The 13,483-nt window shown below is 36.7% G+C and overlaps 2 protein-coding genes across 2 annotated transcripts; both read left to right on the top strand.

Moving 5' to 3' along the window:
- The first annotated feature begins 513 nt into the window (after positions 1 to 513).
- LOC125470462 (heavy metal-associated isoprenylated plant protein 47-like) lies at positions 514 to 1,456 on the top strand. Its single transcript, XM_048569565.1, has 3 exons — positions 514 to 673; positions 877 to 958; positions 1,064 to 1,456. Exons 1-3 carry the CDS (start codon positions 665 to 667, stop codon positions 1,348 to 1,350), a joined length of 378 nt encoding a protein of 125 aa, XP_048425522.1. The 5' UTR covers positions 514 to 664; the 3' UTR covers positions 1,351 to 1,456.
- A 2,691-nt stretch (positions 1,457 to 4,147) lies between these two features.
- Positions 4,148 to 10,327, top strand: LOC125470215 (heavy metal-associated isoprenylated plant protein 41-like). Its single transcript, XM_048568962.1, has 2 exons — positions 4,148 to 4,320; positions 9,978 to 10,327. The coding sequence occupies exons 1-2, from the start codon at positions 4,233 to 4,235 to the stop codon at positions 10,250 to 10,252; spliced, it is 363 nt and encodes a 120-aa protein (XP_048424919.1). The 5' UTR covers positions 4,148 to 4,232; the 3' UTR covers positions 10,253 to 10,327.
- The last annotated feature ends 3,156 nt before the right edge of the window (positions 10,328 to 13,483 follow it).

Genomic DNA, 13,483 nt, shown 5'->3' with positions numbered 1-13,483 from the left:
TAGGAGCTATATTACTCATATTTTATTTTATGTTTTTATTAACTTTTAGGTGTACCAGTAGTTATATGAATTTGGAACATTTTTCAACGTTAAGACATAGTATTTGGAGCTAATAAAGAATTTGGTGTAAAATCGAGTGTAGTGATGTTCTAAGATTTATACCGTCAATAAGATTTTGTTGTTATTTGTTGTAAGAAAAAGATATTATTAAATCAAGTGCTTGTTTAATAGCCAAAATATTTGAGACTACTGAAAAAAACAAAAAGTTTATTTACACTTGCCAGAGTCATATTCTTGTCGAGTTGATGTGCGATATTAATTTATAAGTACAACATTGGTTGTAACTAATTTCATCATAATGGAAAACGTATTCAGTTCACTCTCTCTTCAGATCTGACTTTTCTTATAAACAATAAAGATCTTGTCTGCAAGATATATACGATCTCATATTTTTCACTAAAAAAGAAAAGAAGAAGAAAGGCACGATCCCATGTAATTGGTACAGGATAGGCATGTATGGACTTGTAATACAAATCGAGAAAAATATTAAAGGGGATCCTATCTTCTATAAGTAGCATCGTAATCGAGTTCTACTTTGGCTGTTTCATAGGGTTTCCATCCCAGAAACTTAAACTTCTATATTTCACACAATATTCTCTCCAAAATGCCGCCGGTAAGCCTTTTCATATATATATATATATATATATATATATTCTACTACTCTTGCATCTTGTTGCAGTTATATAACTTTTTTCTTTTAATCCAACTGAAACTAATTAATAAGGCTGGAAGGTTTTCTTAAATTAGCTGACATTAATTAAAATGTATAAATTGATTATGTTGTTTATACATCTTTTGTACAAATTGATGGTGCAGCAAATGAAGATCGTTGTGAAGGTGCCAATGCACTGTGACAAATGCAGAACCAAGGCCTTGAAGATTGCAGCTGCTGCACACGGTATGTGCCTTTTGATATTATCATGATTCAAATTTTCTTTCAACGATTTCATTGTTAATTATAGTTGGCATGGTTATTAAAGAGTATCATAATTAATGAAAGCAGGTGTTAGTAAAGTGTCGATAGAAGGAGCAAACAAAGATCATGTGGAGGTGATAGGGGATGATGTAGACTCGGTTTGCTTGACGAGGTCATTGAGGAAAAAGCTCGGCTGTTCCTGCACCATAATCAAAGTTGAAGAAGTGAAGCCGGCAGTTAAACCTGAGAAAAAGCCAGCTACTTCAGCTCCTTCAGCAAGCTGTGTTCAATACTGTTGCACTCCTCAGTTTCGTCCAATGTACTGTGAACTGGTTCATGAATATCCAGAACCAACCACTTGCTCCATAATGTAATTGCGTATGAAATGAATTAGTTGAACTTGATTATGATCATTTTCATTTTCTCTTTTCCCTTGTAGATGCATGGATCTAAAGTTCATAAGAAATATTTTTATGTCAATTGCTTGTCTCTTTGAAATTTTGTTTGTGTTTCTGCTTGTGCCTTTTTCATGTGTTTCCTAACCCATATGGAATTGCTCAGGTACTAGGAAACACTTTTGATCGTAAGTGCTTTTATCAGAAACACGTTTATGACAAACATAACAAGTTTGTAATCCAAAGAGACCATCATTTATATGAGTTGCCTTTAATTATGTACTTGTAATGATCCATACTAATTTTCGACCAATAAATGGGTGAAAGTATGATTATATAGCAGCATGTGCGGATGCATGGTTAATCAGGGTGTCAACACAATTAAACTATATCTATTTCTTGATTTCTCTACAAAATGGGTCCTGTCCACCTAAGCTTTCTCCGCGTGTGGCTGGCTGTTAACCACAAGGTCGAAGGTTCAACCAATCTTCTAGGGGTGCGTTTCTTTTATTTTTCCATAAAAAATGAGTTATTTCATAGATGAAACAGCAAAAATACAATCTAGCAGGACAAAACCAGACTACATGTACAATCTAGCCAAGATCTGTTGTGGGTGTTGTCTAGCTTTACGAGTGATGTAGACTCACTTGTTGCGGTGACTTTTGTGAGCTTGAGTATAGATCAATGGCGGCTAATCAGGCCGTCTACTTTATTTAATGTATACGCAAGATTCTTTCTAAATTAAAAAATTGATCATTGGAGATGATGCACCCATATTATTGTTTTGTTTCATCATCAAACTAGGAAAAGAAAAAGGATAGGGAAGATCACAGAATTGACCTGACAAGGTACAATACTAAAGAAGAAGGCTCGAAAGTTATAACTCAATAACAAAATAGGGTGTAATTTCACCACAAGAGTAGAAATGTGGTGATGACACAACTTTATTATATCCAAGGGATGATTTCGTTTTCTTTTGATTTTGGGACTGAAGGTTTCATTGCGAAAAAACCATTGGAGGCAACTTAATTTTATGTACATTACATATACAAAAACTTATTACTTGCCACATCAGATAGTGAATCATTGTAGTCTTAAACTGTCTAGATGGCTCAGTAGTTGAAGACGAATTCTAAACACGTATTCTACAGGGCATACGTCCTGAGTTCGATTTCTAGAGCTGGTTGAATCACAAGATGGTGATCAGGGGAGACTAAAATGTCTCTGTAAGTCTTCTTGGCCCTCAAAAGAGTAGACTGCAGTGACGAAGTCATCATCTGATCATCTTTTTAAAAAATAAAATAAAACTATTGTTTCTCTAATATTTTTTTATTATAAAATAGTAAACGTTTTTTTTTTTTTTTTTCGAACCGGTTAAAAGCTTAAACTTAATTTCAAATTCGACCTTCAATTTGCGTAACATCGTTCTCCCTATACGTACTTTGCAGGGAATTCATGGAAAGATGGCTAAATTAATCTACACCATGTACCACTCTTGTGGCCTCAAAGTGAGGACACAAGTCAATGTGACGAAGTTGAACCAAAAAACAACACAGATAAAGTTTGGTCGGACTGTACCACGAGCCAATATAGTAGGTAGAATAGTTCAATCATAGGCACCCGATCCACATGTCAAGTAAGCTACTGCTTAATTGATCTTACAACTTTAGTGACAAATCAAACATTGAAGTAGATATTATAGGAAAACTCTTATTATGCTATCTCCAATTAAACAACCAAATGTTAAACTAAATTATATGTAGGGATTTTATCACGGTTTGGTCTTTTGAAATTGGACCTTCCAATCAAAATGATTTTTGAAATTAAAACTCCACTAATTTGATTTCGAAAAATGGACTGCAAATCAATTCGATCATTATGTTACATTTTCATTAAATTCTCTGTTAATATGCTTATGTGGCAAACAAGTGGGTCACTTGATTACAATCATATGGTGTCATGTGGATTAATCATAAAACCAATTTTTATATCTTCTAAGGTGGGGATACTACTTTTAACTCTACAGTTAATATGTGCACGTCATTAGCACCTTGCTTTTTAATGTTATATAGAATTGTTTGTAACTATTGAGCCCAAAGCTAAACATGACTTTGCATTTGACTCCAAAGTACTGAACAACTCATATAAGCACTAAATCTCGAATATCCCTGACCATGAGATGTATAATATTTGTCAAAATAAATTAAGTGAGACCTATTTAAGATTAAAATTTTGTTAGTGAATGCAAAACCTGTTATAAATCTTAATTAAGTGATGGATTGTAACTCCCTGTATTTTTAATTCAAACCCTCTCTTTTTTTTTGGTGTAGAATAATATAAAATATCTTTTGTAATACTTTGTGTAATAATCAATCAAAAAAAAAAAAAAATTGGCGTAATTTAAAGGCTTGCACATATATATGATTCGTGTCATGAAGTTCACTTTATTCATTCTGGAATCACAAGAAGCTTCTACAGCTAGCTAGCTAGCTGCTATGTGTATTTCACGGAAAGTACTTACGAAATGAAAGATTAATTTCCAATTAATTATTTTAATCAAATCAAAGTAGAATCTGCTGGGTCTTAATAAAGAATTTGAGAAATCTACGGTGGCCTTAATTTGACTAAGCTTGTGGAAACCTTGGATTTTAAGCTTCTGGAATATCTCGTCTGCTGTTGAGATTAGTCAACAGCAGGTAATGGTATTATAAGACGACAGCTCCTATAAATACAGCATAGCATTTTACCACTTTTTATTGACCTCTAGGTGCTCAAGTACATCAAACAAAAATACCCAACAAAAATCATCGATTCGTAGAATATAGAGTTTCCGTACGAAAAACAATCTAGCCTTTTGTACAATGATGCAGCAAAAGATAGTTATGAAGGTGCACTTGAGCTCTGAAAAACTCAGAACCAAGGCGTTGAAGATTGCCGCAGTCGCTAAAGGTATGCAAAATATATGCACCAATCTTTAAACTTAAGGCCATCCTCATCCACGATCTAAAGGGATCTTTTAGTCCATAAAATATCTAAAAGCCATCTCCAGCAAGCAGGTTATAAGTAGGCTGCATCTAGTTATCAGCAGGCTAAAGGGCTACAGGCTTGGCAAATATAGCAAGCCTTTTAGCCAAGCTAATCTTTTTGGAACCCATGTGGCCCCAGCTATACATTAAAATATGTATATTAGAACAACTCCACCGTGGTGGACTGCTCGGGGGACGGCCCAGAGAAAAGGGCCCGAGGCCCCGTGGATCGGCTCCAGCGTGAAGGAGCCCGAGTGGAGATGGAGCCCCGAGCTCGGGGCTTGTGAAGAATTGCCAGCCCGAATGGATGTGACGCCAGGGCTGACGTCAGCCTGGCGTCAGACATTTTTTAATTTTTTTTTCTGTCAAGCTCGTGCACTCCACTCGCGCGTGGGGGCGCGTCGCCAACACATTTTCAGAAAAATCAGCCCACTTTTTCAAATTCAAATGTTACCGTTGGGAAGCCACATGGCTTCCCACGGTCTGTTCAATCTCAACGGCTCTTTAACTTGGACCGTTCTATCTCAACGGTAAAAAAAATAAAAAAAATCTTATTTAACATCCACCGTTCTATCGGAGATCAACGGTCGATATTAATATGCTTTATAAATAAATAAATAAAAGAAAAAATAGTTTTAAAATTAAGAAAAGTTACCGTTGTGACACGTGGCACAATCTGGAGTGTTGGAATTTAAATTTTTTTTATCCAACAACAGAGATTAATTAGTTGAATAAAAATTTAAAAAAAATTGTAAAAAAATTGTAAAAAATTCGAAAAAAAAAATCTGAAATTTTTTTAAAAAAAATTGTTTTTACTTTTCTATAAATACATTCTCATTATCATCTACCTTACACCACAGTTTCATATTTTCTCAACTACTTTCAATCACATTCCTTTCTTTCTCTCAAAGTTTCAATCCATTTTTTTTTCAACAAAATGACTACTGATGCAGGTACGAATTGGTCTCTTCTTGAAGATGTTGCATTGTTTACTAGATGTTGGAGAACAATTCAGAAATAAACAAATATAACAAAAATAAACAGAACTTGAAATTCTAATATTTTATTTACCAAATATACTTGATGTGCAGAATGAAATTTTACAATAAATACATAAACTAATATAAAAATATCAATGATACTAACTTGATCACAGAAGGTAGAGGCTAGCGTAAAAGCTATGTCCTTCGAACAGTATTTTCGTCTCACTCTTGTGCTTGTGGTTCTACAACGTCTGCTCGATCAGGATACAACTACCAAATTCTACAACCCGCACTGGATTATAGAACTCTAGCGAATGCTTTGTGTGTTTACTCTCTGGAAATTTTGTACAGAAGATAAGGAGGAAGAAAAGATGATTCTCACTTGGATACTGTGATTGCAAATATATAGGTTGTTTCACACCTTTTCAAATACCTGTTCAGTGTATTTGAAAGCACACAACTCTTTCTAATAGTTGTGTCTTTTAATAAAAAAGTACAACTCTTTCTAATAGCTGTGTCTTTTAATCAAAATGTTTTTTAATTAATAAATCAATTAAAAAACTTAATCCGAAAATTAAAATTAATGAATCTGATTAATTTTAAATTCCAAGGCCCCAAGGCCCAAGGCCCTTGTCTTGATTAATTAATATTAATTGTATTTAGGCTATATTATATTCAAGCCTAATCCACACAACCATAAGGCCTAAGCCTTCAATCCATTTCCAAATGGTCCAAGTTCTAATTACTAAGAAAAGGGAATAAACCTATATAAAGGCTAGTGAAAAAATACTATTGACCAATGTGAGACAAGAGGGTCTCAAACTCCAACACTAGATGGGTTGAAGTTACTCATAGTTCACTTACGGGTAATGAGATGCAGTTGCAAGAAATGTGGAGTCTTATTCATACCAATTATCTTGAGAAAATTGGTGGGAAAAGAACCAAAGAATCAATGTTCAGTCGTTGGAAATTATTTAGCCAATCGTTTAGTATGTGAAGAGACGCCTTGGCACAAGCTAGTACTAATATTCAAAGTGGGGAAAATTACTCGGATCAGGTAATAATATATTATTTATTTGTTTGTAGTATACCCAATTTTACATTATAATTATTTGTTTGTATTATTTATTTGTTACCTACTTACATTATAATTATTTGTTTGTATTATTTATTTGTTACCTATTTTCATTATAATTATTTCTTCTCTCGCATTGTGTAAAAACTTCAAGCACAAGCTTGGTACGGTGCCAAAACCAAAAGCAAAAATAAATCATTCAACCGGTAAAAATGTTGGAATATTGTCAAAGATTGTCCTAAATTTAGAGTTGTGCCTGTCGGTCCAGAAGTTTTCATGAACAGCACCCCTCGACACTCTACACCCGATCATGTCTCGCATGTTCATGAAGATGATGCAGAAGAAGTGCCCGAAACGCTCCTTCCTAAACAAGCGTCGAGTTTGACCTGTTATCCAATTAGGCCTCAAGGTAAGAAGGCTTCAAAGAGAAAAATAAGTGCTTCCAAGAATGATTATGCAAAGTTCATGAAAGAACTTACTCGCCAAGGTGAATTGACTTTGGCGAGGGAAATGGCGAAATATGAGGTTGATAAGTCTAGAGAGGACGCAAAAGTTGCAACTATTGAGAGAAAATTTCAAGCTAATGAGAGAGAAAGAGAGCTACTTAGGCAAGAAATGGAACATGTTAGAGAAGAAAGACGGGCTCAACGAGATCGTGAGATTATGAACACGCCTTTAGAAGGGAAGTCTCCAAATTCTAAATTTTTTTGGAAGTCAGAGAAAGCGGACGTGGTGCGAAGGAGGCGTGCAAGAGAAGCGAGAGCAAGCAAAGATGGTCCTAGCACCACAAGAGAAGATCATCCTAGCACCACAAATTGGTTAAGTGATGATGAATAGAGTAGTTTTTGTAATCGGAGCGCATAATTTTCCAATCACTTTGGATTGTAATTTATTATTTATTGAATATAGTATTTTATGTTGTTTCCAATTTATTGAATATTTATTCAAATGAATTTGGTAAGTTATTTATACTAAGAGAATATTTATTCAAATGACAAAAACACACCAAATAAAATTACATAAGCATACTGAATAATAAAAAACTCACTAAAGTTGAACTAAAAAAAATTACACAAACATACCAAATAATAAAACACACCAAATAAAATTACATAAACATACCAAATTAAAAAAAACACGCTAAATGAACTTAATTATTTTTAGCTTGTTTCAATGCCCACTGGTGCTATATCAAGTTAATTTGCTGGGCATTGTGCATGTCTGGCATTTGAAATGCAGTATATCGTTGAATGAGCCTTTCATTGTAACGTCAATCCCTTTGTAATGGCTCATGTTGCACGGGCTCATCGGTGGCGTCATGAGCACAATATATACGTGTTCTTGAATTGTTCATCGTGTCTGGCTCATATTCATCAACGGCTTCATAATCATACTCATATTCCACAATCATGTTGTGGAGAATGATGCACGTCATCATGATGGATTGAAGTGACTCTACATCAAACAATCTGGTAGCACCCTTGACGATCGCCCAACGAGCTTGGAGGATACCGAAACAACGCTCCACATCCTTCCTGCACCCCTCTTGACAGCTTGCAAAGTGTTTTTCCTTTGCACTTCGCGGACGTGGCACTGTTTTGACAAATGTTGACCACCTTGGGTAAATGTCGTCAGCTAGGTAGTGTGGCTCGTCGTATATACGTCCATTGACCTCATACGTGACTTTTGGTGCCTTTCCTTGCAAGACATCGTTGAACATTGGGGATTGGGCAAGGAATTGAGGTGATTTTGAACTCCCGGAACCTTGAAAAAAGCGTGCCAAATCCATGTATCAAAAGATGCCACCGCCTCCAAAATGATACTTTTTGCTCCTTTTCTGTCCCCATAAGCGCCTTACCATGCATTTGGACAGTTTTTCCACGTCCAGTGCATACAATCAATGCTTCCAATCATCCCAGGAAAACCACGCATCTAGGCCTTCTTCAGAAGCAGTTGCAAGTCCATGTTTGTAGGTTTCCGGAGGTACTTTGCGATGTAGATAGATTCGAGTGCTCTGCAAAACCTCATCAGGGACTCAAGAATGGTTGATTTCCCTATCCTCGTTATCTCATCCGCTTGGTCTGTAGATATTCCATATGCAAGCATCCGCAAGGCAACAATAATTTTTTTGCTGAGGAAGGAGACCCATAACACCAAAAGCATCCTTCTTTTGCACAAAGTAAGAATCATGGTTGCAAACAACAATCATGATTTTATTGAACAAATATCGTTCCATTCTAAAACGACGTCTAAAGTACGTATCAGGGAATGCACTATTATGGACAAAATAATCGTCTAAGAGTTCCGTACCTCGTCGTTGCCTACTTCTATTAGGGTTTCCGGAATGGCTGGGCCTGCAGATCTAAGCCACAGCTTGGATGACTTGACAGGAATGTGAGGCTCTGCCCATTCTTACTTCGTCATCTCTCCTTCTACGCTCCTTATCCTTCCTTCTGATTGGTTAAACAATTCTTCCTCTTTCTAATCGAGTTCCCATATCATCATTGAGGAAAAAGAAGACATTGTAAGAAAGAAGCAGAAACCATGAATGATACAGATTTTTGTGAAGAAGGAAGTAGAAACTATGAATAATGATAGAGATCTTGAGAAAATTGGTGTGAGATTTGTGAGGATGGATGGTGGATTATATGGAGGATTCATAAAGGATTAGGTTGTAGATAATGCCACGTGGCATGCCGTCATTCGTTAAAAATCTGATGGAAATCTATCCTCAAAGATTGTAAACAGATTATGACACGTGGCGCGACGTGATTGGTTAATAATCTTATCAGAAATTCATCACCAATAATTGTATTTTCGGATAATGACACGTGGCGTGCCGTCATTCGTTAAAAATCTGATGGAAATTTATCCTCAAAGATTGTAAACATATTATGACATGTGGCGCGACGTGATTAGTTAATAATCTTATCAGAAATCCATCACCAATAATTGTATTTTCGGATAATGACATGTGGCGCAACGAGTACGATTAAAAATCTTATCGAAAATCCATCCCCAATAATTGTCTTTTCGGATTTTTTGACAAGTGGCGCAACGAGAACGATTAAAAATCTTATCCAAAATTACAAATAAAATTATTTTGTATTATTTAATAATACTTCAAATAATAACACGTGGTGCAACGAGAACGATTAAAAATCTTATCCGAAATTACAATTAAAATTATTTTGTATTATTTTATAAATAAAAAAATATTAATATTTTATTGTCTATTGCCAGGACTATTGAAGTGTAACGGTGGAGATGCAAAAAGCGATTACTGTTCATTAAGGGTAGTTACTGTTCACCAGGTGGATTGAATAATAAATAGCCTGGGGGGAGGGCTCTCACGCTGGACTTGCTCTTAGAGGGCCAAAATACAATTCAGGGTATGCTTATCCATCTATGACCGGGAGATGATTTAGGCGCTCTTATTTTTTTTTATATTTTCTTTGGGAACAATATAATCATTTTTATCTTAACTAATGAATATTAACATATGATCGAACATGTAAGCAGGCGTGAGCAAAGTGTCGATAGATGCGGAGAAAGAGCAGCGGGAGGTGAATGGAGATGGAGTTGATTCCATGAGATTGACCATGTCGTTGAGGAAGAAGCTTGGCCATGCCACCAAACTAAGTGTTGAAGAAGTTAAAGGAAAAACCGACGAGAAAAAGCCAACTACTTATCCAATAACTTGGACATCAAGGTATATCCAATATCCACAACATCCTCCACACCATCATGTAGTTCATGATCAATATCCACAAGAAACCAATTGTTCTATTATGTAATTGTTGTTGACTCTGAGTTTAATGATTAATCATCTTTACCAACCAACATTCACAATCAAGATCGTCAATGCTCATTTGTGCTGAATGTTGAGTTATACCACCATTTTGAAATTATAATCTCTATACTTGTACTCACAATTTAGATTTTGTTGGATTTTTTAACCATGGACTTGTACCTCTGTCTCCTACTACAAACTGGGCAACTGAGAATCCATGCACCTTACATGTCAATATACATTTAAGAGAAAGAATCAGGTTTAAGTTTACACCGCCTTTGATAAAATAAAAATTGACATGTGAAAAATTTCATGAGTTAAGGGCACATCTATAACAGTGATGTTTCACCTCTATCCCACTCTCACTCCCACTCATGCATGGGGGGAGTACATCATCGTTACACAAAAGTTATACTTCAGCTTATAGAAAAATACTTACGTGTACCTGAAACATGTTTCATGTAGTGTTTTTTTTTTTTTTTTTTTTTTTTCAACTGCAATTCATAGAGGCATGCATTCAAAATAGGGCTAATGACCAAATGATGTTATGGGGTTTTGAGTTTTTAGCTTGTGTGACTGGTGATTATGTTTTGGTGATCGATTACATTAAATCTTCATCAGGTGATAATTTTGGGAAAAACTTTTAGCTTGTGGTAATGTTTTTTTTTTTTTTTTTTTTTTTTTTTTTTTTTTTTTTTTTTTTTGTAAGCGATCTTGCAAACACAAAACGCCAACCACAAAAAGCCCACCACAAGTACAAGTCTTTGCCCGGATTGACACACAAGCATAGATGATGCCTATGCCGTGCGACATCAGCAATAACATAAATAACTACAGGATATGTTTGTCCTTGACTAAACGCGAGTGATGATGAAAGTTGCAATTGATTGATTTTGTTCTTATTTCTCTCACTCATTTTGGATACTATCATAGTATAAATAATTAGTAATTAGCCTATGCACAGTTGACTGGTTGGCAAGAAATTTTATCATTTAGTTACTTATATATAGGGTAATTAGGATCCGGTGGCACATGCTTTTGATATATATTGGACACATATTTTTGTGAAATTCACTCTCTATGATGTATTTAAATTATCCAACCGTTTATTAGCTACTTTATTTTTTATTTTCAACCCAAATAATTAACCTGCACTATGTTGTTGCCTCCTTTCTGTATGCATTTTTCCGTGCACGCTTCGTGCCAAAAAAAGAACGAGCAAGCCACTTACTTGGAGGACTTGAAGTGTCACATCGCGGCCCGGGGTGGACCACTTCTTGAGCCTACTCCACCATCGTAGCACGATATTGTCCGCTTCGGGCCTCGACCACGCCCTCACGATTTTGTTTATAGGAACTCACGAGCAACTTCCCAGTGGGTCACCCATCATAGGATTGCTCTAGCCGCCTTCTCGCTTAACATCGGAGTTCCTATCGAACCCAAAGCCAGTGAGCTCCCAAAAGGCCTCATGCTAGGTAGAGATGAGAATATACATATAAGGATCACTCCCCTGGGCGATGTGGGATGTCACAATCCATCACCCTTAGGGGCCTGACGTCCTCGTCGGCACACCACGGCCAGGGTTAGGCTCTGATACCAAATTGTCACATCCCCGCCCGGGACGGATCACTTCTCGAGCCCACTCCACCACCGTAGTACGATATTGTCCGCTTTGGGCCCTGACCACACCCTCACGGTTTTGTTTATGGGAACTCACGAGCAACTTCACAGTGGGTCACCCATCATGGGATTGCTCTAGCCGCCTTCTCGCTTAACTTTGGAGTTCCTACGGAACCCGAAGCCAGTAAGCTCCCAAAAGGCCTCGTGCTAGGTAGAGATGGGAATATACATATACGGATCACTCCCCTGAGCGATGTGGGATGTCACAATCCATCCCCCTTAGGGGCCCGACGTCCTCGTCAGCACACCACGGCCAGGGTTAGGCTCTGATACCAAATTGTCACATCCCGGCCCCGGGGGGATCACTTTCCGAGCCCACTCCACCACCGTAGCACGATATTGTCCGCTTTGGGCCCCGACCACGCCTTCACGATTTTGTTTATGGGAACTCACGAGCAACTTCCCAGTGGGTCACCCATCATGGGTTTGCTCTTGCCGCCTTCTCGCTTAACTTCAGAGTTCCTAAGGAACCCGAAGCCAGTGAGCTCCCAAAAGTGAAGGGAAAATATGAGATTTATGTGGGATTTCTAGTGACTAGGATGCATATACAATTCAAAATTTATATACGAAAGCAACGGAAGCATGTCATACATTTTATCAAAGCTATAGTCATGCAAATCCCCTTCAAGATGCATAGGTTTATATATGATGCATCAAAAACAATTTATTGAAGAACAAAGTTTAGGAGTAGTTTTATACCTCTTGATCTAGATCTTAGACCAAGGATTGACCACCTCCAAGCTCTTTGCTCCTTGAACTCCTTGAGCCTAGCCTCCCTCATTGCCTCCTCCACTTTGTTGAGAATGAGTGCTCCTAGGTTCTCTTCAAGTTTCCAAAGATATGAAAACCTCTAAAGATCCTCACCCACTTTGTAATGAGAAAGATGAAGGAATAACCAAAAGGGTGATAAGATGATTAGCTAAAATCCCCTCATGGTGGCCGGCCCTTTGTTGTTAGAGAGAGAGTGATATTCTTTTCTCTTTTGTGTTTATGAACCACCTAACACACTAACTCATCTTTCATTATAATGTTCCTTTTATTACATAAAGAAACAAGTCAACAATTGAACTACTCTCTCCCTCTCTTTGGCCGGCCCTTTGTGTTTGGTTTGGGCTTTGGGCTTTTAATTATTTCAAGTCATCCAATGCTTGAATAAAAGCCCAATGGGTTTTGGCCCAATGGGCCCAATTAAACCCGAACGTTTCTTTAAGCCCAAAACGATCTTGATCGCTTTTATGATTTCTTTAGACTTTCTAAATTAATCAAAACACTTAATTAATCCAATTAATTATTTCCTTCATCCATTAGTTACTCACTACAAGAGTGTATTGGTGAACAATCTTTTAGGTTCTAATTAGCAAGGCAGTGAGGTGATTGGCACCAATCCAATTGATTATCCAATCACTTAGTGAATTAAAACTTACTTTTAATTCACCTTCCTTTTAATGACTACATTTAATCATCTAGAAGAACTCACAAGCCATGAGTGACATCTAACCATATATCATGGCTACCCAAGCTAATGTAGAAATTATTCGGAGAACCTATTCAGTTG

Source organism: the organism of the source record quoted next, unplaced genomic scaffold, assembly GCF_019419815.1.
Source record: "Pyrus x bretschneideri cultivar Hongxiangsu unplaced genomic scaffold, Pyrus_bretschneideri_v1 Contig5, whole genome shotgun sequence".
NCBI lineage: Eukaryota > Viridiplantae > Streptophyta > Magnoliopsida > Rosales > Rosaceae > Pyrus > Pyrus x bretschneideri.
The sequence above is the reverse complement of the archived record's forward strand: the minus strand, read 5'-3'. Positions and strand labels throughout refer to the sequence as shown.